At 41.5% G+C, this 15,818-nt stretch overlaps 1 protein-coding gene across 1 annotated transcript; it reads right to left on the minus strand.

Annotated features, from left to right (window-relative positions):
- Positions 1 to 5,280: 5,280 nt before the first annotated feature.
- LOC134187246 (uncharacterized protein K02A2.6-like) lies at positions 5,281 to 8,789 on the minus strand. Its single transcript, XM_062655364.1, has 5 exons — positions 8,459 to 8,789; positions 7,333 to 8,351; positions 5,836 to 7,159; positions 5,636 to 5,777; positions 5,281 to 5,572 (listed from the first exon to the last, which is right to left on the minus strand). Exons 1-5 carry the CDS (start codon positions 8,787 to 8,789, stop codon positions 5,281 to 5,283), a joined length of 3,108 nt encoding a protein of 1,035 aa, XP_062511348.1.
- Between the last annotated feature and the right edge of the window lie 7,029 nt (positions 8,790 to 15,818).

Consider the following 15,818-nt stretch of genomic DNA (forward strand, 5'->3'; position numbering starts at 1 on the left):
TTCCCTTCACTGTTCACAGTCCCTTCCTCTGGACACAAAAGTATTGAGGTATCTTTCTGCTTCCTGCCCCATCTCCAAAGTGTTCAAAGACGGAACGAGCTCGAGTGTTGGGCTAGTGGTATACCTTCGCTGGACAGGGCTGGCTTAGCATCTTCTTTCGCTCCTTCCTTATTGAAGCTGCAAATCCATCGATATCTTACTCTGCAGATTTTGATAAGGCTCCAGCACTCGACAGATGAGTGAAAGCTACATTACATCTAAATCAACGTTCAATCCCTCTGACATGAGTGCATCTGTCTCTTGGTTTTTCTGTGATGAGTCTGTCTGTCTGTCTGTCTGTCAATACATATGTCTTCAAACATTGAACTATTATACACCAACTAAGCAAAGCAACTAAATACTACCCAAGCCAATAGGGCTTGATTCTGTCTGTCTGTCTGTCTGTCTGTCTGTCTGTCAATTTGATTTTATTAAAACACATAATCTACTCACATCTTAAACACCAAACATAATAAGACTAAAAACACGATAGTTAGTGCAAATTGCTCTGACAGTCTTTATTGTAAATGTTCTCATCTACTTCTCTAGCTCCAAGTAAGACTCAAGTTAGCTCAAGAAGAGTGACTTTAAGTTAATTAGCATTGCGGCGTTGTAATTGGCGATTGAAGCGAGCCCTTCTCTTGTCATGTCATTTGAAGTCGCAATATATTGTATTTAACCCAAGAAGCGCATACAGGCCAAAAAGACCACGTAATGAGTTTGTGACGTCATTGTCCGTTGGTATATTATGTACTCCCACTTCTGCAGCTAAACTACGGCCAAGAAAACAAGACATATAGATATATGTCTATATACGTCTACAACAAGACATACACTATACATCTATCTGTACATTCATTCAGTATGGTCTTATCTACTCTACACTATACATCTCACTTCATTCGCAAGACCAATGACTACCACATCATTGCTGCCTGTACTTTCTGAGTCGATCGCTCTACAGCCTGTACACCCTTTGTAGCCGTATTTCTCGTTTGCTTTATTTCATCCATGTTTGCTTTTATTACAGAAACAGCTTCCCTCATTGCCTTCTTTGTAAGACCAGCAGCCGTGCATAGATCCCAGCTTTGATCCTGTAGCTTCACAAGCTCCTCGTGTAGTCCACATAGGAGGGACATACACTGAGAATGCGTTCAGCTGTGCTTACAACCTGGGAAACAAACAGTCAAATATGCTTGATGTGAGCTCCTGTGGTTTAGGTGTTTACTTCGTTTTGATATATTTCAATAGCTGTCCACACTTGTAGTACGACTTCTTTTTCGATTTGACTGGAAACGATGAGTTGGGGAAACAATACCTCTTGATCCAACTGAAACACGAAATTATGATTATCGTTAGAGTCTGGTGGCTACTTGTCTGGCTTGGGTTTTTGTTGATCTGTCTGTCAATGTATGTGTTGATGCATTTAGCTACATGATTGTTCACGTGTCCGTCCATGTTTATGTCATACAATGTATGTCCACAAGTGTAACCAAAGTCAAATACTGCAGTGTTTCGCGATCTCTTGGTGTCTGCCTGTCTGTATATTAATTATTTGTCTGTCCATCTACCATTCTGTCCATTCATCTGTCTGTCTGTCTGTCTGTCTGTCTGTCTGTCTGTCTGTCTGTCTGTCTGTCTGTCTGTCTGTCTGTCTGTCTGTCCATCTACCGTTCTGTCCATTCGTTGGTCTGTCTGTCTGTCAGTACATATTGATATAAAGTCCAATATCATGTAGCTGACTAATACATAACCTTCATATGCTGATCACCAATTGCTTTCTTCAAGGCGGTAATACAATTTTCCAAAGTAGGTTGACCTCCTATATATATAGTCCAATGTCAGCCACAGCACATTGCTTTCTGAAGCGGCTAAGAGCCGAGTTGAACTTTGACACAGCCCATTCGATGTCAGTAATTCCTTGCTCACTTTGCTCAAACAGCTGATCAAACTAAAGCAACAAACAACAATATTTTAGACACATAACACAAGGTAGTACTCTAAAAACCAACAACATTCAATTAACGTATGTCACACCAACTAAGTTAGACATTGGTCTAGTTGTCTACTGTCTATATATAGTTGTCAACTTTCAATGAACTATATCAATCTCTCAATATTGTACTGGAGGGATGCATCTCTCAATTGTCTATATTCTAGAATTGTCAACACTACATACAAGTACACTAAATGAAAGACTCAAGAAAAGCAACACAATACAACACAACACAACCTAAACCACTCCCGCACACACACACACACACACACACACACACACACACACACACACACACACACACACACACACACACACACACACACACACACACACTGCTATCTAGACATTCAAGTAACAAAGTGATGTGCATTAATACTACTGTTTGGTTCTGGACGTTCTTTGCCTAGCTATTAATTGTTGCTGAAACTTTGTTCAAGTGAATTGCACGGCATCTTCTCCACTGTAGTCTGAAATCGGCTGGTAATGTTTGTAGGCATTGTTGTGATAAAATAGATGCTTTGACTATAATACATTGCTCACAGACTACTTACTATAAAGTACACTGGATTGAAGGGATGCATCTCTTAATATGTTAATTAGACTACCATATAAGACAAAATATTGACAAAAATTTATGATTGGTCTTTTTCTTAGAAAACAAATATTGACAAATTTATTTTAGCAATTCCATATCCTGGACTATTGATATTTACCAGTTTACCAATACCAATTGTATTTCTTATGTGTACGCTTTTCCTAGGCTTCCTTCTCTATTGTCACATTCAGAATCACTGTCTACTATAGTTGCTGCTGAATAGAATAGGTACAACAAAAGTAAGTCTGAGTTTTTGCCTGGTCTGGTACCTGTACGTTGCTATGATACCTGGCACATGCAGTTGATGACATCACGTTGTCTTCACTAAAAATGTTGGCAAATGTTGGCAAATTGTATACTGATGGCATCTTGTAAACTGCCAATTTGCCAACATAAATTCTCTTGCAATATTTTGTCTTATGTTCAGACCCATTTATAGAAACAAACCAGGAGCAACTAGCTATTAAGTACTAGGCCAACACACATAACAATGATGCGGCACAAAAATAGTAAAGCTAGTACTACGTGTATAAATTATTAATTATTATATTGGAGGGATGCATCTCACAATAGACTATTGTATTAGAGAGATGTATCTTACAATATTGTATTGGAGGGATACATCTCACAATACACTAGACTATTGTATTAGAGGGATGCAGCTCACAATACATAATAATAATAATAATAATAATAATAATAATAATAATAATAATAATAATAATCTAAGTACTTCTGAAGCAGGGTTTGCTTCCGGTACTTGTAATAGACTTTACAAACCAGACTGATCTGGTTGAGCACGACATAATAATAACAATTTGCTTCCGGTACTTGTAATAGACTTTACAAACCAGACTGATCTGGTTGAGCACGACACATAATAATAAAACCCATTTATTTGAATAGATGGGGAGCAAACTACTTTCTACTTATTTAGCCAGCGCAGCTTAACAATCCTGTGATGCTGCTTTCAAAGCTATAAAGATCTAACAGTAGATTAAAAGTGGAATACCAGTAATCTATAGTCTATTGCAGAGTAACAATATCTTGAACGACTCCTCAATGACACAATTAACGATGTCTGTTAGCAATGATATTTGATGACGTCGAAGAAATGTGAAAACTTTGCGTAGCTGATCAAATCCATCAAGATAAATAAATTCTCTTGATCCAACTACACAATGTTAATATGTTAATATACTTGCATGCATAACCTTTCTTCTCATGTCGTTCACAATCTCTGCATATTTAGTAGACTTGCGATGTACAGCATTTTCAAAGTTAGTTTCACAACTAACTGTAAGTTCAATGATAAAAGAAGAAAAAGATTGAGAATTCCACATGATGATGTCAGGACAAAGCGATGTATGCACGGAATATCTGAGAAGGAAAAGGAGCAGAAGAGCAAGGTAGATCAGCGGACAGTTAAAATCCATGAGATAAATAGGTTTGTGCAGAGTTGAATAATAGTTTCATAATAGCATTATATCTATGATTGTAATAACCAAGCTTCAGTAAAATTTCACAATTATCTAACACATGAAGAAATGTTTGTTGTTTGTTGCATCTTGGGCATTGACCACACGATCTTTTCCATAATACTAGCTTGGCATTCTTAGGTAAACAATCAGACACGGCATTTAAAAATAAAGAAAATAGTGCTAGATGGTAGTTTACACACTACTTTCGACCAAATACTTGCAGTGCAGTTAGTCAGACGAGCAATAACACCTTGCACTATATAAGACCTGTAGATGTGCTAGGAGTCGTTGTTGTTTTCTTATCTTCTACCCGATCCTTAGTCCTATTAGAGAGATTTTTTGAAGATACTTCAGGAGATTGACTAAGAGTCTCAAAAGCTTCTTCGAAAGGACAAAATCTGTCATCACGTGCTAAAAATGAAGCTCTGGTTGCCAGAAATCTCACACAATTATCTCTTGGTGTTAGAAGTCTAGCACATTTTGAAGCTTGCAGTGCTAATGATCTAGTAGAGATATAAGGCAAACCAAGCCCTCCTTTAGATACATCTAAATATAGTTGTTGTGTCGTTATATAGTGTGTCATACTCTATGCTAATGAGTACTAGGGGTAGTCCCAAGTCCCTTACTCTACTACACTCCCTTCCACTAAATATCTCGATATCTCTTGGGGGTCTTCTATTGTTCCTTGTAGGATATCGTCGATTTTCTCTCTCTGTTGACTGTTCAATTGGTTTCTTTGTTGGCATGTTATCAGTCTGCTTGACTGTGTCTCTGTTAACTCAGGGTGACTAGGAATAGTTGCATGGTACCGAGTCTTCCCTGGTAGAGTCTGTTGATGAGATTGTCTTCTCAGCACTGACTTCAGCATAGTTTCCAGCTTGTGGTGGAATCATAGTCGCTGTACTATCGTGAGTATTGGAACCTTGCTCCTGATGTACATCCTGTGGAAAACTTCTGATATCACAATGTAATATATGGTTTACATGAACATACCTAGCCTGACCATCCACGTTTACAAGATAGTTGCTCGGTTCCAGTTTCTGAACTATCGTTCCAGAGAGCCATCGTCCCCGACTATCTTGTCTTGGGTTCCATACTGCCACTGATTCTCCAGGTAACATCTCACGATTTCCGGATGCTGCTTCTGTTTGACTCTCCTGTCTGTCTCAAATCTCTCCTCCAACTGTAGGTTTAACAAAGCTTAGTCTTGTTCGTAAGACTCTCTTCATTAGCAATTCGGATGGCGTTTTTCCTGTTGAGGTATTTGGAGTTGACCTATACTGCAGCAGTAGTATAGATATTTGATGTCGAATAGTACGTCCTTTAGGTCGTGCCTCCATAGATCTCTTGAAGATTTGAACTGCTCGTTCTGCTTGTCCATTACTCAATGGGTGATACGGAGGGGCGAGTTGGTGTTTGACACCATTTCCTTTCATGAACTCCAGAAATTCTACTGACCTGAATTGTGAACCATTATCTGTCACCAATCATCTTGGAATGCCATGAAAACTGAAAACTCGCCTCCTCACCTCTATTGTCCTACTAGCCTTTGTACTAGTGCCCATTTCATGCACCTCCAACCATTTCGAATAAGCGTCAATCATAATAAGATAATGTTGACCTTCCAACTCCGCGAAATCTGCGTGAACTCTCTCCCAAGGTGCTGTGGGATACATCCATGGATGAGGAATACCAGGCTCCGGTTTAATTATTCCTCTGACTTTGACAAATTTCACATTTCTTGCACAATTCTTCCAACGTCATGTCCAAACTCAGCCACCAGATATACGATCTAGCTAATGCCTTCATTCGATTTGAACCCAGGTGGTTTTTATGAAGATCTGCTAGAACTCTTGACTGTAATTTTTGCGGTATTATCACACGTGTTCCCCAAAGTAAACAGTTCTCTTCAACGCTAAGTTCATCTGACGGTCGTGAGTAGGGTTGTAACGTTGGATCCATGTGACTTTTCCAGTTCCATCCAGACAATGTATACTGGTATGCCCGTCTCAAAATTGGATCTGCTTTAGTCTCTTGTGCTACTTCTGCTGCTGTTACAGATAGATTCTCACACCAATCCACATGGTACAATTCCTGGTTAGGGTCTATGACATTCACTTCCATTGGCAGTCGGGACAGCATATCTGCTTCCTTATTCTCCTCTCCAGCCATGTACTCCAGGTTGTACTCGTATGCACTTAAAATTAGTGCCCACCTCTGCAGCCTTGCTGCTGCTAACGCCGGGATACCCTGTTTAGGTCCCAGAATTTTGACCAAAGGTTTGTGATCTGTCACCAGTGTGAATCTTCGGCCAATGAGGAACTTGTGGAAATGACGAACGCCGAATATTAATGGCAGTGCTTCACGCTCTATTTGGGCGTAGCCCTTTTCTGCTGATGACAGTGTCCGTGAAGCAAATGCTATCGGTCTCTCTGATCCATCCTCGAACTCGTGACTCAAACAGGCTCCTATTCCATATGGGGATGCGTCACATTTGAGCTTGACTGGTCGAGACAAATCATAGTGCGTAAGAAAACCAGACTGTAATAACTTGTTCTTTGCTGCATTGAATGCGGCCCTGTGTTTCCTTGTCCATCTCCACTGTTTTCCTTTTTGAAGTAACTCATACAATGCTTGTAGAGTATTCGACAGATTTGGTAAGAAATGGCTGTAATAGTTCAACAGCCCCAGAAATGCCTTCAACTCAGTCCCATTTCTTGGCTCAAGTGCTTCCCTTATAGCCTTGACCTTGTCTTCTGTAGGTCTCAGACCTTCGTGATCTACCCTGTGACCTAAGTATGTCACCTCAGACTTTCCAAATTCACATTTGTCCTTCTTTAGCCGGACTCCTCGTTGCTTTAGGCGTTGAAATACTTGCCTCACTCTTGCATTGTGCTCAGCATCAGTTGAACCGACAATCAGTATGTCATAAAAAAACAACAAACTCCTGGTATTCCAGACAATATCATATCCATCGTTTTCTGGAAAATACTTGGTGCTGTTCGTATACCAAAAGGCATCCTGGTATAAGTAAACAAACCCTTCCTAGTATTTATGGTTAAATACTGTTGACTTCCGGTATCCACACTTCCATTTGTTGGCAAGCTTGTTTTAGATCAAGCCTAGTAAATCGTCGATCACCCGCTAAAGTAGCAAATACATCTTGAGCATTTGATGTGGGATACTCAAATATTTTCCAAATATTCATTGATAGTTACTTTGTAGTCACCACACAATCTGATACTGCCGTCAGATTTCCTCACCACTACTATCGGTGAAGCCCACTCGCTCTGTTCTACAGGTGTCAGTACTCCTTCTCTGACTAAGCGATCGATTTCAGTATCCACTTTAGCTTGTAACGCAAATGGTACTAGTCTTGCCTTAGGAAAGACTGGCCTTGCATTGGCACTCAAAGTAATATTCACTTGCACTCCTTTCAGCTTCCCAATTCCTTCCTTCAATAACTCAGGAAACTCGTGTAGGGGATCCAGGACATTCAAGCTAAATAAGGACGCCCAGTCCAACTTGAGTCGTGACAACCAATTCCTGCCAAGCACTGCTGGCTTATTTGCAGCATTGACGACAACTACTCTACCCCTTATTTCTTGATCTCCGTAGCGTACTGGTACCACAGCTTCTCCGCGTACAGACAATGTCTCTCCACAATATGACTGTAATTTCACGTTGCTGCTCTGGAGTTTGACATGGGATAGTTGTTTCTCATAGGTCTCCCTGGGAATCACGGTAATAGTTGCACGGGTGTCAATAATCACCTCTAATTCTTGTCCAGCTACAGTCATATTGACTTTGATTGCGTCCGGACTTCCCAGACCATAAAGTGAACATACTTCCTCTTCTTCCACTTGTAACGTGGCTTGCCTCTGGTACTTTGTATTCTTGGTACCCTTTGCTCCGCTCCCGTTCTTGAAATCGCCTTGCTTCTTACTTCGGCAGGCTTTTGCAATATGTCCCTTCTTGTGACATAAATAGCACTCTCTGGATTTCATCTGGCACTTATCAGGAACGTGCCCCTTGTCATTGCATCTGTAGCATACTCTCACATCAGACTGTGTTGTCTTTGATCTCCCACTTATGGCGCGTGATGTGTGTCTGCGCGTGTCTCCTCGCAAACCTGTCGTCTCTTGTCTTGCAGATTCAAAGGCTTGCGCGATTCGTACTGCTTTATCGAGTGTTAAGTCAGTTTCTGCCAGAATTTTCAGCTGTAGGGCTTCTACTCCTAATCCACATACAAATTGGTCCCTCAACGCAACTGAAACTTGTCTCCGAACTCACAGTGTTTAGCTAGACGACGCAATTCTGACAAGAACACCGTAACAGTCTCACTTTCTTTCTGTTGTCTCTTGTAATAACGGAATCGCTTGGCTATAACAATCTTCTTTGGCTCGTAATGATTTCTCAGTTGCTGAATGATATCATCAAGCTCCAAATCTTGCGGTTGGCGAGGTCGTACCAAGGTCCGCAACAAACTGTACGTCGATGCACCCACAGGCGTTAAAAAGATTGCATTCCTACGAGCTACATGCTCGTCTCCTATAGGTACTGCGTTTGCCAGGCAGTAAAGCTCGAACCTTTCCTTGTATTCGTCGATGCTTTCTACTCCTGCTCGAAATTCGCCCAACAACCTGTGTTTTAAATTCGTGGCTGCACTCGCCATTTCTCGTCGCCACTGTTGTGTCGTTAACGACTATATATTGGTTCTATTGCAGCTCGCTTACAGTGTTTATGCAATACAACGCCAGACTACACAAGACTGGCTAACTACATGCCACAGTCTACCATACAGTGTGTCATACTCTATGCTAATGAGTACTAGGGGTAGTCCCATAGTCCCTTACTCTACTACAATAGCCAAGCTGGTAAAGCTGAGCAATGAAGGTATATAAGTCCACTTCTTTAGATAAATGGATAAGCACCTTGTTGGTACAGTTTTAGTTTTAGCCGACGGCTTACAAGACAACTATCCACTGTACCGAGAAGCAGCTTGACTCTGCTCTTGAAAGATTCCTTAAAATTCTCTGTTTTCAGGTGACCATTGTAGTATATACATCCGAGAATTTGTATTGTGTTACTATTCAGTCATTGACTGGCATTTATGACTAGGCTAGTAGCAGTCATTCTTGAAATAGATCGACTTGAGTTAACAGCAAGACCGGCTGAGAGCGTGCTAAGGACGTAGTTACTTGTGATATCTGGCGACGAGGATGACGGCAGTATTTGAACAAATAGCAGAGTTTGACGAACCCGTGGAGGAATGGCCACTTTACGCAAAAAGTTTAGAACAATACTTCGCAGCAAATGGCGTAGACGACGCTGCTAGACAAAGAGCTATTCTATTAAGCGTGATTAGAGCTCGCACGTATCGAACTCTACGAAGTTTAGTGGCCCGTTGAAGCCTAGAGAGAAGTCGGTCAACGAAAGACTACAGACGTCGACAGAACATTTCGACCCGAAGCAATCAGTAATAGTACAACAAATTAGATTTAACAGTCGATCGCGTCAGGAAGGTGAGTAGGTCGCTAAATTCACAGCAGAACTGCAGCGACTCAGTAAACATTGCGAATTTGGGGCGGTACTTAGTGATATGCTACGAGACAGACTAGTCGTAGGAACAACGAATGACCATATACAGCGACAGCTGTTGGCACAAGAAGAGCTGACATTCAGGCGGGCGTATGATTAGCGATTGCACAAGAAACAGCTGAAAAGAATTCCGCAGAGCTAAACAGAAGGAATTCGAAGCAATGAGTACTCATGGCAAGCCAGAAGGAGAGTTCGTACACTAGTTACAGAAACAGCCTGTACACCAGTTACAGAAGCAACGAGTACCCAAAGCAGGTAACAGACCGACTGACAAGATATCCAGTTGTTGTTATCGTTGTGGTAAACAGGGACACGAACAGTTCGAGTGCTGGTTCAAGAATGTCAATGTTTTGGTTGGGGGAAAATTGGGATGCAAAGGTTGTTTGTCGCACAGCGAAAAAACGGCCCAGAAAGAGGACAGTAGTAAAAGTACATACAAATCGGCTATGAGGAGGTGCAGTCAGATACAAATAAGGATGAGGATGTTGAGTGGATTAGTGGCAATATTCACGCGTTACACAAAGGAAAAGAGAAGCCTATGAAGTCAACGTTGACTGTACAAGGACAGCCACTGTAAATGGAAATAGACACAAGAGCGAGTGCCAGTATTGTGAGCAAAACAACATGGAAGTCATGCAGTCTGGAAGAAAGGTGAAGCACCATTAAAAGATACAAAAAGACTCTGAAGACATATACGTACTGGGGAACAGGTACCTGTACGTGGAAAGTTGAAAGTGTGGGTAGACACTCCAGATGGACGCCGATTGTCTCTTCCGCTTGTTGTAGTGGTAAGCTCTGGCCCGAGTGTATTAGGAAGAAACTGGATTTGACAATTACAAAATGATTGGGGAAGAGTTCATCTTCTGGAGGCAATCCCTCACCAAGGAAAAGTGGGAGAGTTATTGTTATTACACAGTGAAGTGTTCAGTGGGAAGTTAGGCAGATTACAAGGTGTGGAAGTGAAATTACCAGTGACAGAAACGACGAGTCCCAAGTTTTACAAACCAAGACAAGTACTGTATGCTTTGAGAGAGAAGATAGAAGAAGAATTGTCCGACCTCACAAAAGCCAGAATTATTGAGCCAATTCACTATTAGGAGTGGACAGCTCTTGTAGTTCCAGTATTGAAAAACAATGAAAAGGTCAGAATCTCTGGAGACTATCGGTTGACAGTGAATCAAGTGTTGAAATGCGATATTTATCCGATTCCACACATTGAAACTTGTTTACTCGAATAGCAGGAGGACAGCGGTTTACAACTCTGGATTTGGATAGAGCATATCAACAGCTTGTACTTGATGAGGAATCACGTAAGTATGTTGTCATCAATACTCACCAGGGATCATATCAGTACACTAGACTACCGTTTGGTGTTTCATCGGCTCCTGGTATCTTGCAAGGACGTTGAAAACTCTGTTGCAAGCAATTCCAGGAGTAGTGGTCTACTTAGATGACATTTAATAACAGAAAGAAACGAACAAGAGCATTTGTCTACCTTAGTTAAGGTAATCACAAAATCGGAAGAAGCTGGACTAAGGCTGAATAAAGACAAATGCCGGTTCATGCAATCTAAAGTAGTGTATTTGGGACATGTCATTGACAAGACAGGGTTACATCCGGACAAGGGACGAATTCAGGCAATAATGGACGCCCCCAGACCACAAAATGTGACAGAATTAAAAGCATGCATAGGATTGCTTTCTTATTATGGTGAATTTGTCGACAGTTCTAGCTCCACTACATATATTGTTACAAAAGAAGTAAAGTGGAACTGGTCACGTGAACAAGAACGAGCTTATCGCCAATCAAAACAACTGTCAGTGTCAGCCAAAGTGTTAGCACATTTCGATCCACAGCAAGAGTCCATCGTAACCTGAGATGCTTCGTCGTACGGTTTAGGTGCTGTAGTGGCTCAGAGAGGAAAGGACGGAAGAGAACATCCAGTAGCATTTACATCGAGAACATCGACGAAAGCGAAGAGGAATTTACGCATAGTGAAAAGAGAAGCATTGGCAATAGTTTTTGGTCTACAAAGATTTCACCAATAACTGTTTGGTAGAGAGTTTGTACTACAGTCTCAGACCATAAACCACTGGTAGGATTGTTGGGGAAATACGTCTCTTCTGCTAATGGCATCAGTGAGAATCCATCGATGGCCCATGATTCTATAGGGTTACAGTTATAAGTTGCGATACAAATCAAGACGGGACATCGGTAATGCAGATGACTGCAGTCGATTAGCCTTACAACTATCGTCGACAACTGAGGAAGAACAACCACAGACAATTCAATTTTACAGCAACTGGAATCGTCACCAGTATTGGCAAAAGATGTTAGAAGACAGACAGAACAAGACCCTATACTGTCTAGGATACAATATTATGTCAATCATGGTTGGCCCAAGAACCACTAATCAAAGCGTCGACTCCTTAATGGCAAAGAGCAAGTAAATTATCTATAAAAAGGGATGCGTATTATGGGGGTACAGGGTGATTGTACCACCACAAAGGCAACAACGAGTTTTGGAGTTACATGCTGGTCATCCTGGTGTAGAACGAATGAAAGGCTTAGCCAGAACAATAGTCTGGTGGCCCGGACTGGATGGAGACATCGAATGCAAGGTCCAAAGTTGGTCTAGTTGTCAAGAAACAAGGAACGCACCACCAAAAGCTCCGTTGTGTCCTGGTCGTGGCCCCATCAGTCATGAATGAGGGTGCACGTGGACTACGCTGGACCCTTGCTAGGTAAACTGTTTATTGTACTCATTGATGCACACTCGAAGTGGATTGAAGTCGAACCTTTAGAATCAGCGACGACGAAAACAACAGTGGCAAAGTTAAGAAAACAATTCTCAACTTATGGAATTCCTGAAAAACTGGTATCAGACAATGGGTCAGTATTCGCCAGTCAGGAGTTTACCGATTTTGTAAAATCGAATGGAATAGACCACATTAAAAACAGCACCTTATCATCCGTCAAGTAATAGGCTGGCAGAAAGAGTAGTACAAGTATTGAAGAAAGAACTGTCCTTAGCAAAACAAGGAACATTTGACATATTGCTTGACACAAGTGTTGTTCAGCTTCCGAATTATTACACCGCATTCCACAACAGGAATATCGCTTGTGGAATTATTAATGGGTCGCAAATTACAGTCACGTTTAGATTTGTTACACCCCAACTTGGATCAAACAGTACACAAAAACAATGGCAACAGAAACATTTCTACAAGGGTAACCGGAATATAATGATAAACCTCTACAACGGAGTGAGAGTCTACATGCGCAATTACAACAGAGGTCGTCCTTGGGTAGCTGGTGTAGTTCAGTCGAAAACAAGCCCCCTATCATACACTATCAAACTGGAAGATGAGAGGGTAGTCAAACGACATTTGGATCAGATTCGGAAACCTTACAATCAGAAACACATGAAAGAGGTAAACCAGAAGACTTACTAGTGGAACCAATACCTCCACAGGATAAACCATGTTCAAGAGAAATGGTACCGGTATCACTGGGGGAACCCAAAAAGTGGGATGTCGCACCAGACTTACCAAAAAAACAATAACGACGCTGATGTCATACTCTTGTAGACGTAATAGTATTCTCTGTAGCCTTTTTGGTGTAGACTGTAGAGGCTTAATTGTGATATATTGTTTCCAGTGGCTTGTGGTTTGTTTCCACGTTCACTGCATGTAATTATTCCATTTGTATATGAGTGAAATTCTCAACTCCAAACACAATGGAGAGCAATTCTTTCTCTATCTGTGCGTAATTCTTCTCTGTTTCTGTCAAGGCTCTGCTTGTGTAAGCAACAGGCTGTCCTTTCTGCATTAGGGCTTCTCCAAGGCCTAGCTGTTGAGACTTGTCAGATTGTACTGTTACCTTTTCTGCTGGGTCAAAGTACTTCAACACTGGAGTCGTCACTGCTGTTTTGATTCTCTCAAATATTAATTGCAACATGTGTGCTTGTTCAGCACAATTTCACATCAAATTTCACAGCTCGCATAGATCAGATAAGTAGCCGACAAACTTAGACAGATAGTTTACCATTCCCATGAGTCTTCTAACTCCAGCTCTGTCTTGAGGTTTCTGCATTTTCTGAATTGCTGTGACTTTTGCAGGGTCTGGTTTAAGTCAATTGTCTGTCAGTATAATGTCTCATATATGCACTTGGGGCATGGCTATTTTGCATTTCTCTTGATTCAGCTTCAATCCCTTTCTCTGCATCTATTCAGCAATTGGATTATCTTTGAATCATAATCATTTCTGGCTGCTTGTTGGGTTGCTTCCTTGCCAATCACTAATATGTCATCTGCAACTGTGTAAACTCCTGGTAGATTCTGTATTGCTGCATCTTCTTTGGAATATCTCAAGTGCTGGCGAGATGCCAAATGGCATTCGCTTCCATCTGTATATCGACCATAGGGAGTCGCAAATGTAGTCAGTAGGTTTGACTCTTTGTCTAGTTCAATGTCCCAAAATTTCGTTTCTCACATCCAGGTCACTTAAGTTAAGACTTTGGCTTGATTCATTTCTGGCAAGAGGACTTCCAATGTTGCATGGTAAGAGATAGTGACTTCGCTTGAGCGCTCTATTCAGAGGGTTTGGATCAATGCAGATTCGTAATTTTCCATTTGGTTTATGCACAACAACCAAACTGGATATCCAATCTGTGAGCTTGTCTTCCCTCTGGACAATGTCCATTTTCTCTAAACGGTCCAGCTCCTTTTTCAATTCTGCTTTGACTAGCAATATTCTGCTAACTGGTAATCTCACTGCTTGTACCGTATCATCAACTTCTAGTTTTAGCTTTCTTTCCAATTGTCCAACTTCTCCTTGGAATACTTCTGGGTATTTGTTCACATGCAAATTTTGCTTTGTCAATCCACTTATCTTGTGCTTTGCTGCTTATGGTGCCTTCTTCTGCTGAGTGGTCACCATCTGAATGTTCTCTTTCTGTATATACATGTAGTAATTGCATTCATTGCACCGCTTTTGCTCCCAGTATTGCAGCTGGTGCCTTTTCAACCACCACAAATTGTGTGAGATAGCTTCTGCCATTCTTTGGGTTTCTATAACCATCACTTGGCACTTCCCAATGGGCGTGATGGTAGTTCCATCATATAGAGATAGGATCTGTCCTTCAGGTTCTCAACTGTGCTTAGATCAGCTTTCCTTAGGACGTTGCAGGTAGCTCCTGTGTCCGATTGGAATTGTATTCTTTGTCCATGCAGCCACTTTCATTCTTGCATATATTCGATTTGGATGTTGTCCATCAATAGTGTTGACAGTCAGCTCGTCAGTCAACGTCAATGTCAGTGCATACTCAGTTTGTGAGACGTCACTGCTGTAGATCTCATCACTGTCATAGTCGTATTTTTCATGGAATGCAATCTCGTTTTGTCTCAAGGTGCACGCGTGTCTTAGATTTGCACATGCTTGTGTAGTGGTGCAATTTGCCACATGCTCTGAATTGTTTACCTTAGGCTTTGCAATACCGTGCGCCTTTGGAGTGCGTCTTGCCACAATATTTGCATTCTTGAGGAGGTGCAGTATCTCTAGTTCTGCTGCTTTCTGACTCTGCTTTTTGCGTTGCGCTTGCACGCCGCAAAAGCAGTGTCGTTTGCAGTCATCACTTCCATCTGTTCATTCGTTGATTCGCTTGCTCGGCATATGTCTAAGCATTCGTGAATTCGAAGGCTGAGGTTCTTCTTTTGCAGGAGGAGTTTTATCGCGCTATTGTTTTTGACTCCGATTGCCGCAAAGCTGCATGTCTTCGCGAGCTGTTTCAGTGCTGTGAGAAATTGGTCAAACGTTTCGCCTTCTTGCCGCGTTCTCTGGTTGAAAATAAACCTCTCGTAAATTACTTTGGTCTCAGTACTTAATTTCCATCATAGCGAGTACTTTGTCCATGTCTGATTTGTCTGCCTCGTTGTTGAATGGTAACGAATTGTAGATTCGCAGAGCATCTGGGCTTATGCAAACCAAATAGGAGCGAGATAATTGCCCGCGACCAAATAGTCCCCACGACCAAATAGTCCCTGTACAGTACGTATCCAAACGCATCCGAACCGGATCTCTCAGAACTCATTACAGAGATCTC

Source organism: Corticium candelabrum, chromosome 11, assembly GCF_963422355.1.
Source record: "Corticium candelabrum chromosome 11, ooCorCand1.1, whole genome shotgun sequence".
Taxonomy (NCBI): domain Eukaryota; kingdom Metazoa; phylum Porifera; class Homoscleromorpha; order Homosclerophorida; family Plakinidae; genus Corticium; species Corticium candelabrum.

What these genes read in the sequence shown, in the direction of transcription:
- LOC134187246 (XM_062655364.1), bottom strand. Translation starts at nt 8,789, where the DNA reads ATGGCGAGTGCAGCCACGAATTTAAAACACAGGTTGTTGGGCGAATTT. An exon ending in GATTGTGTGGTGACTACAAA is followed by an intron (nt 7,160 to 7,332) that starts GTAACTATCAAT and finishes CATAAATACTAG; the next exon opens with GAAGGGTTTGTTTACTTATA. An exon ending in AGGACAATAGAGGTGAGGAG is followed by an intron (nt 5,573 to 5,635) that starts GCGAGTTTTCAG and finishes TTCACAATTCAG; the next exon opens with GTCAGTAGAATTTCTGGAGT.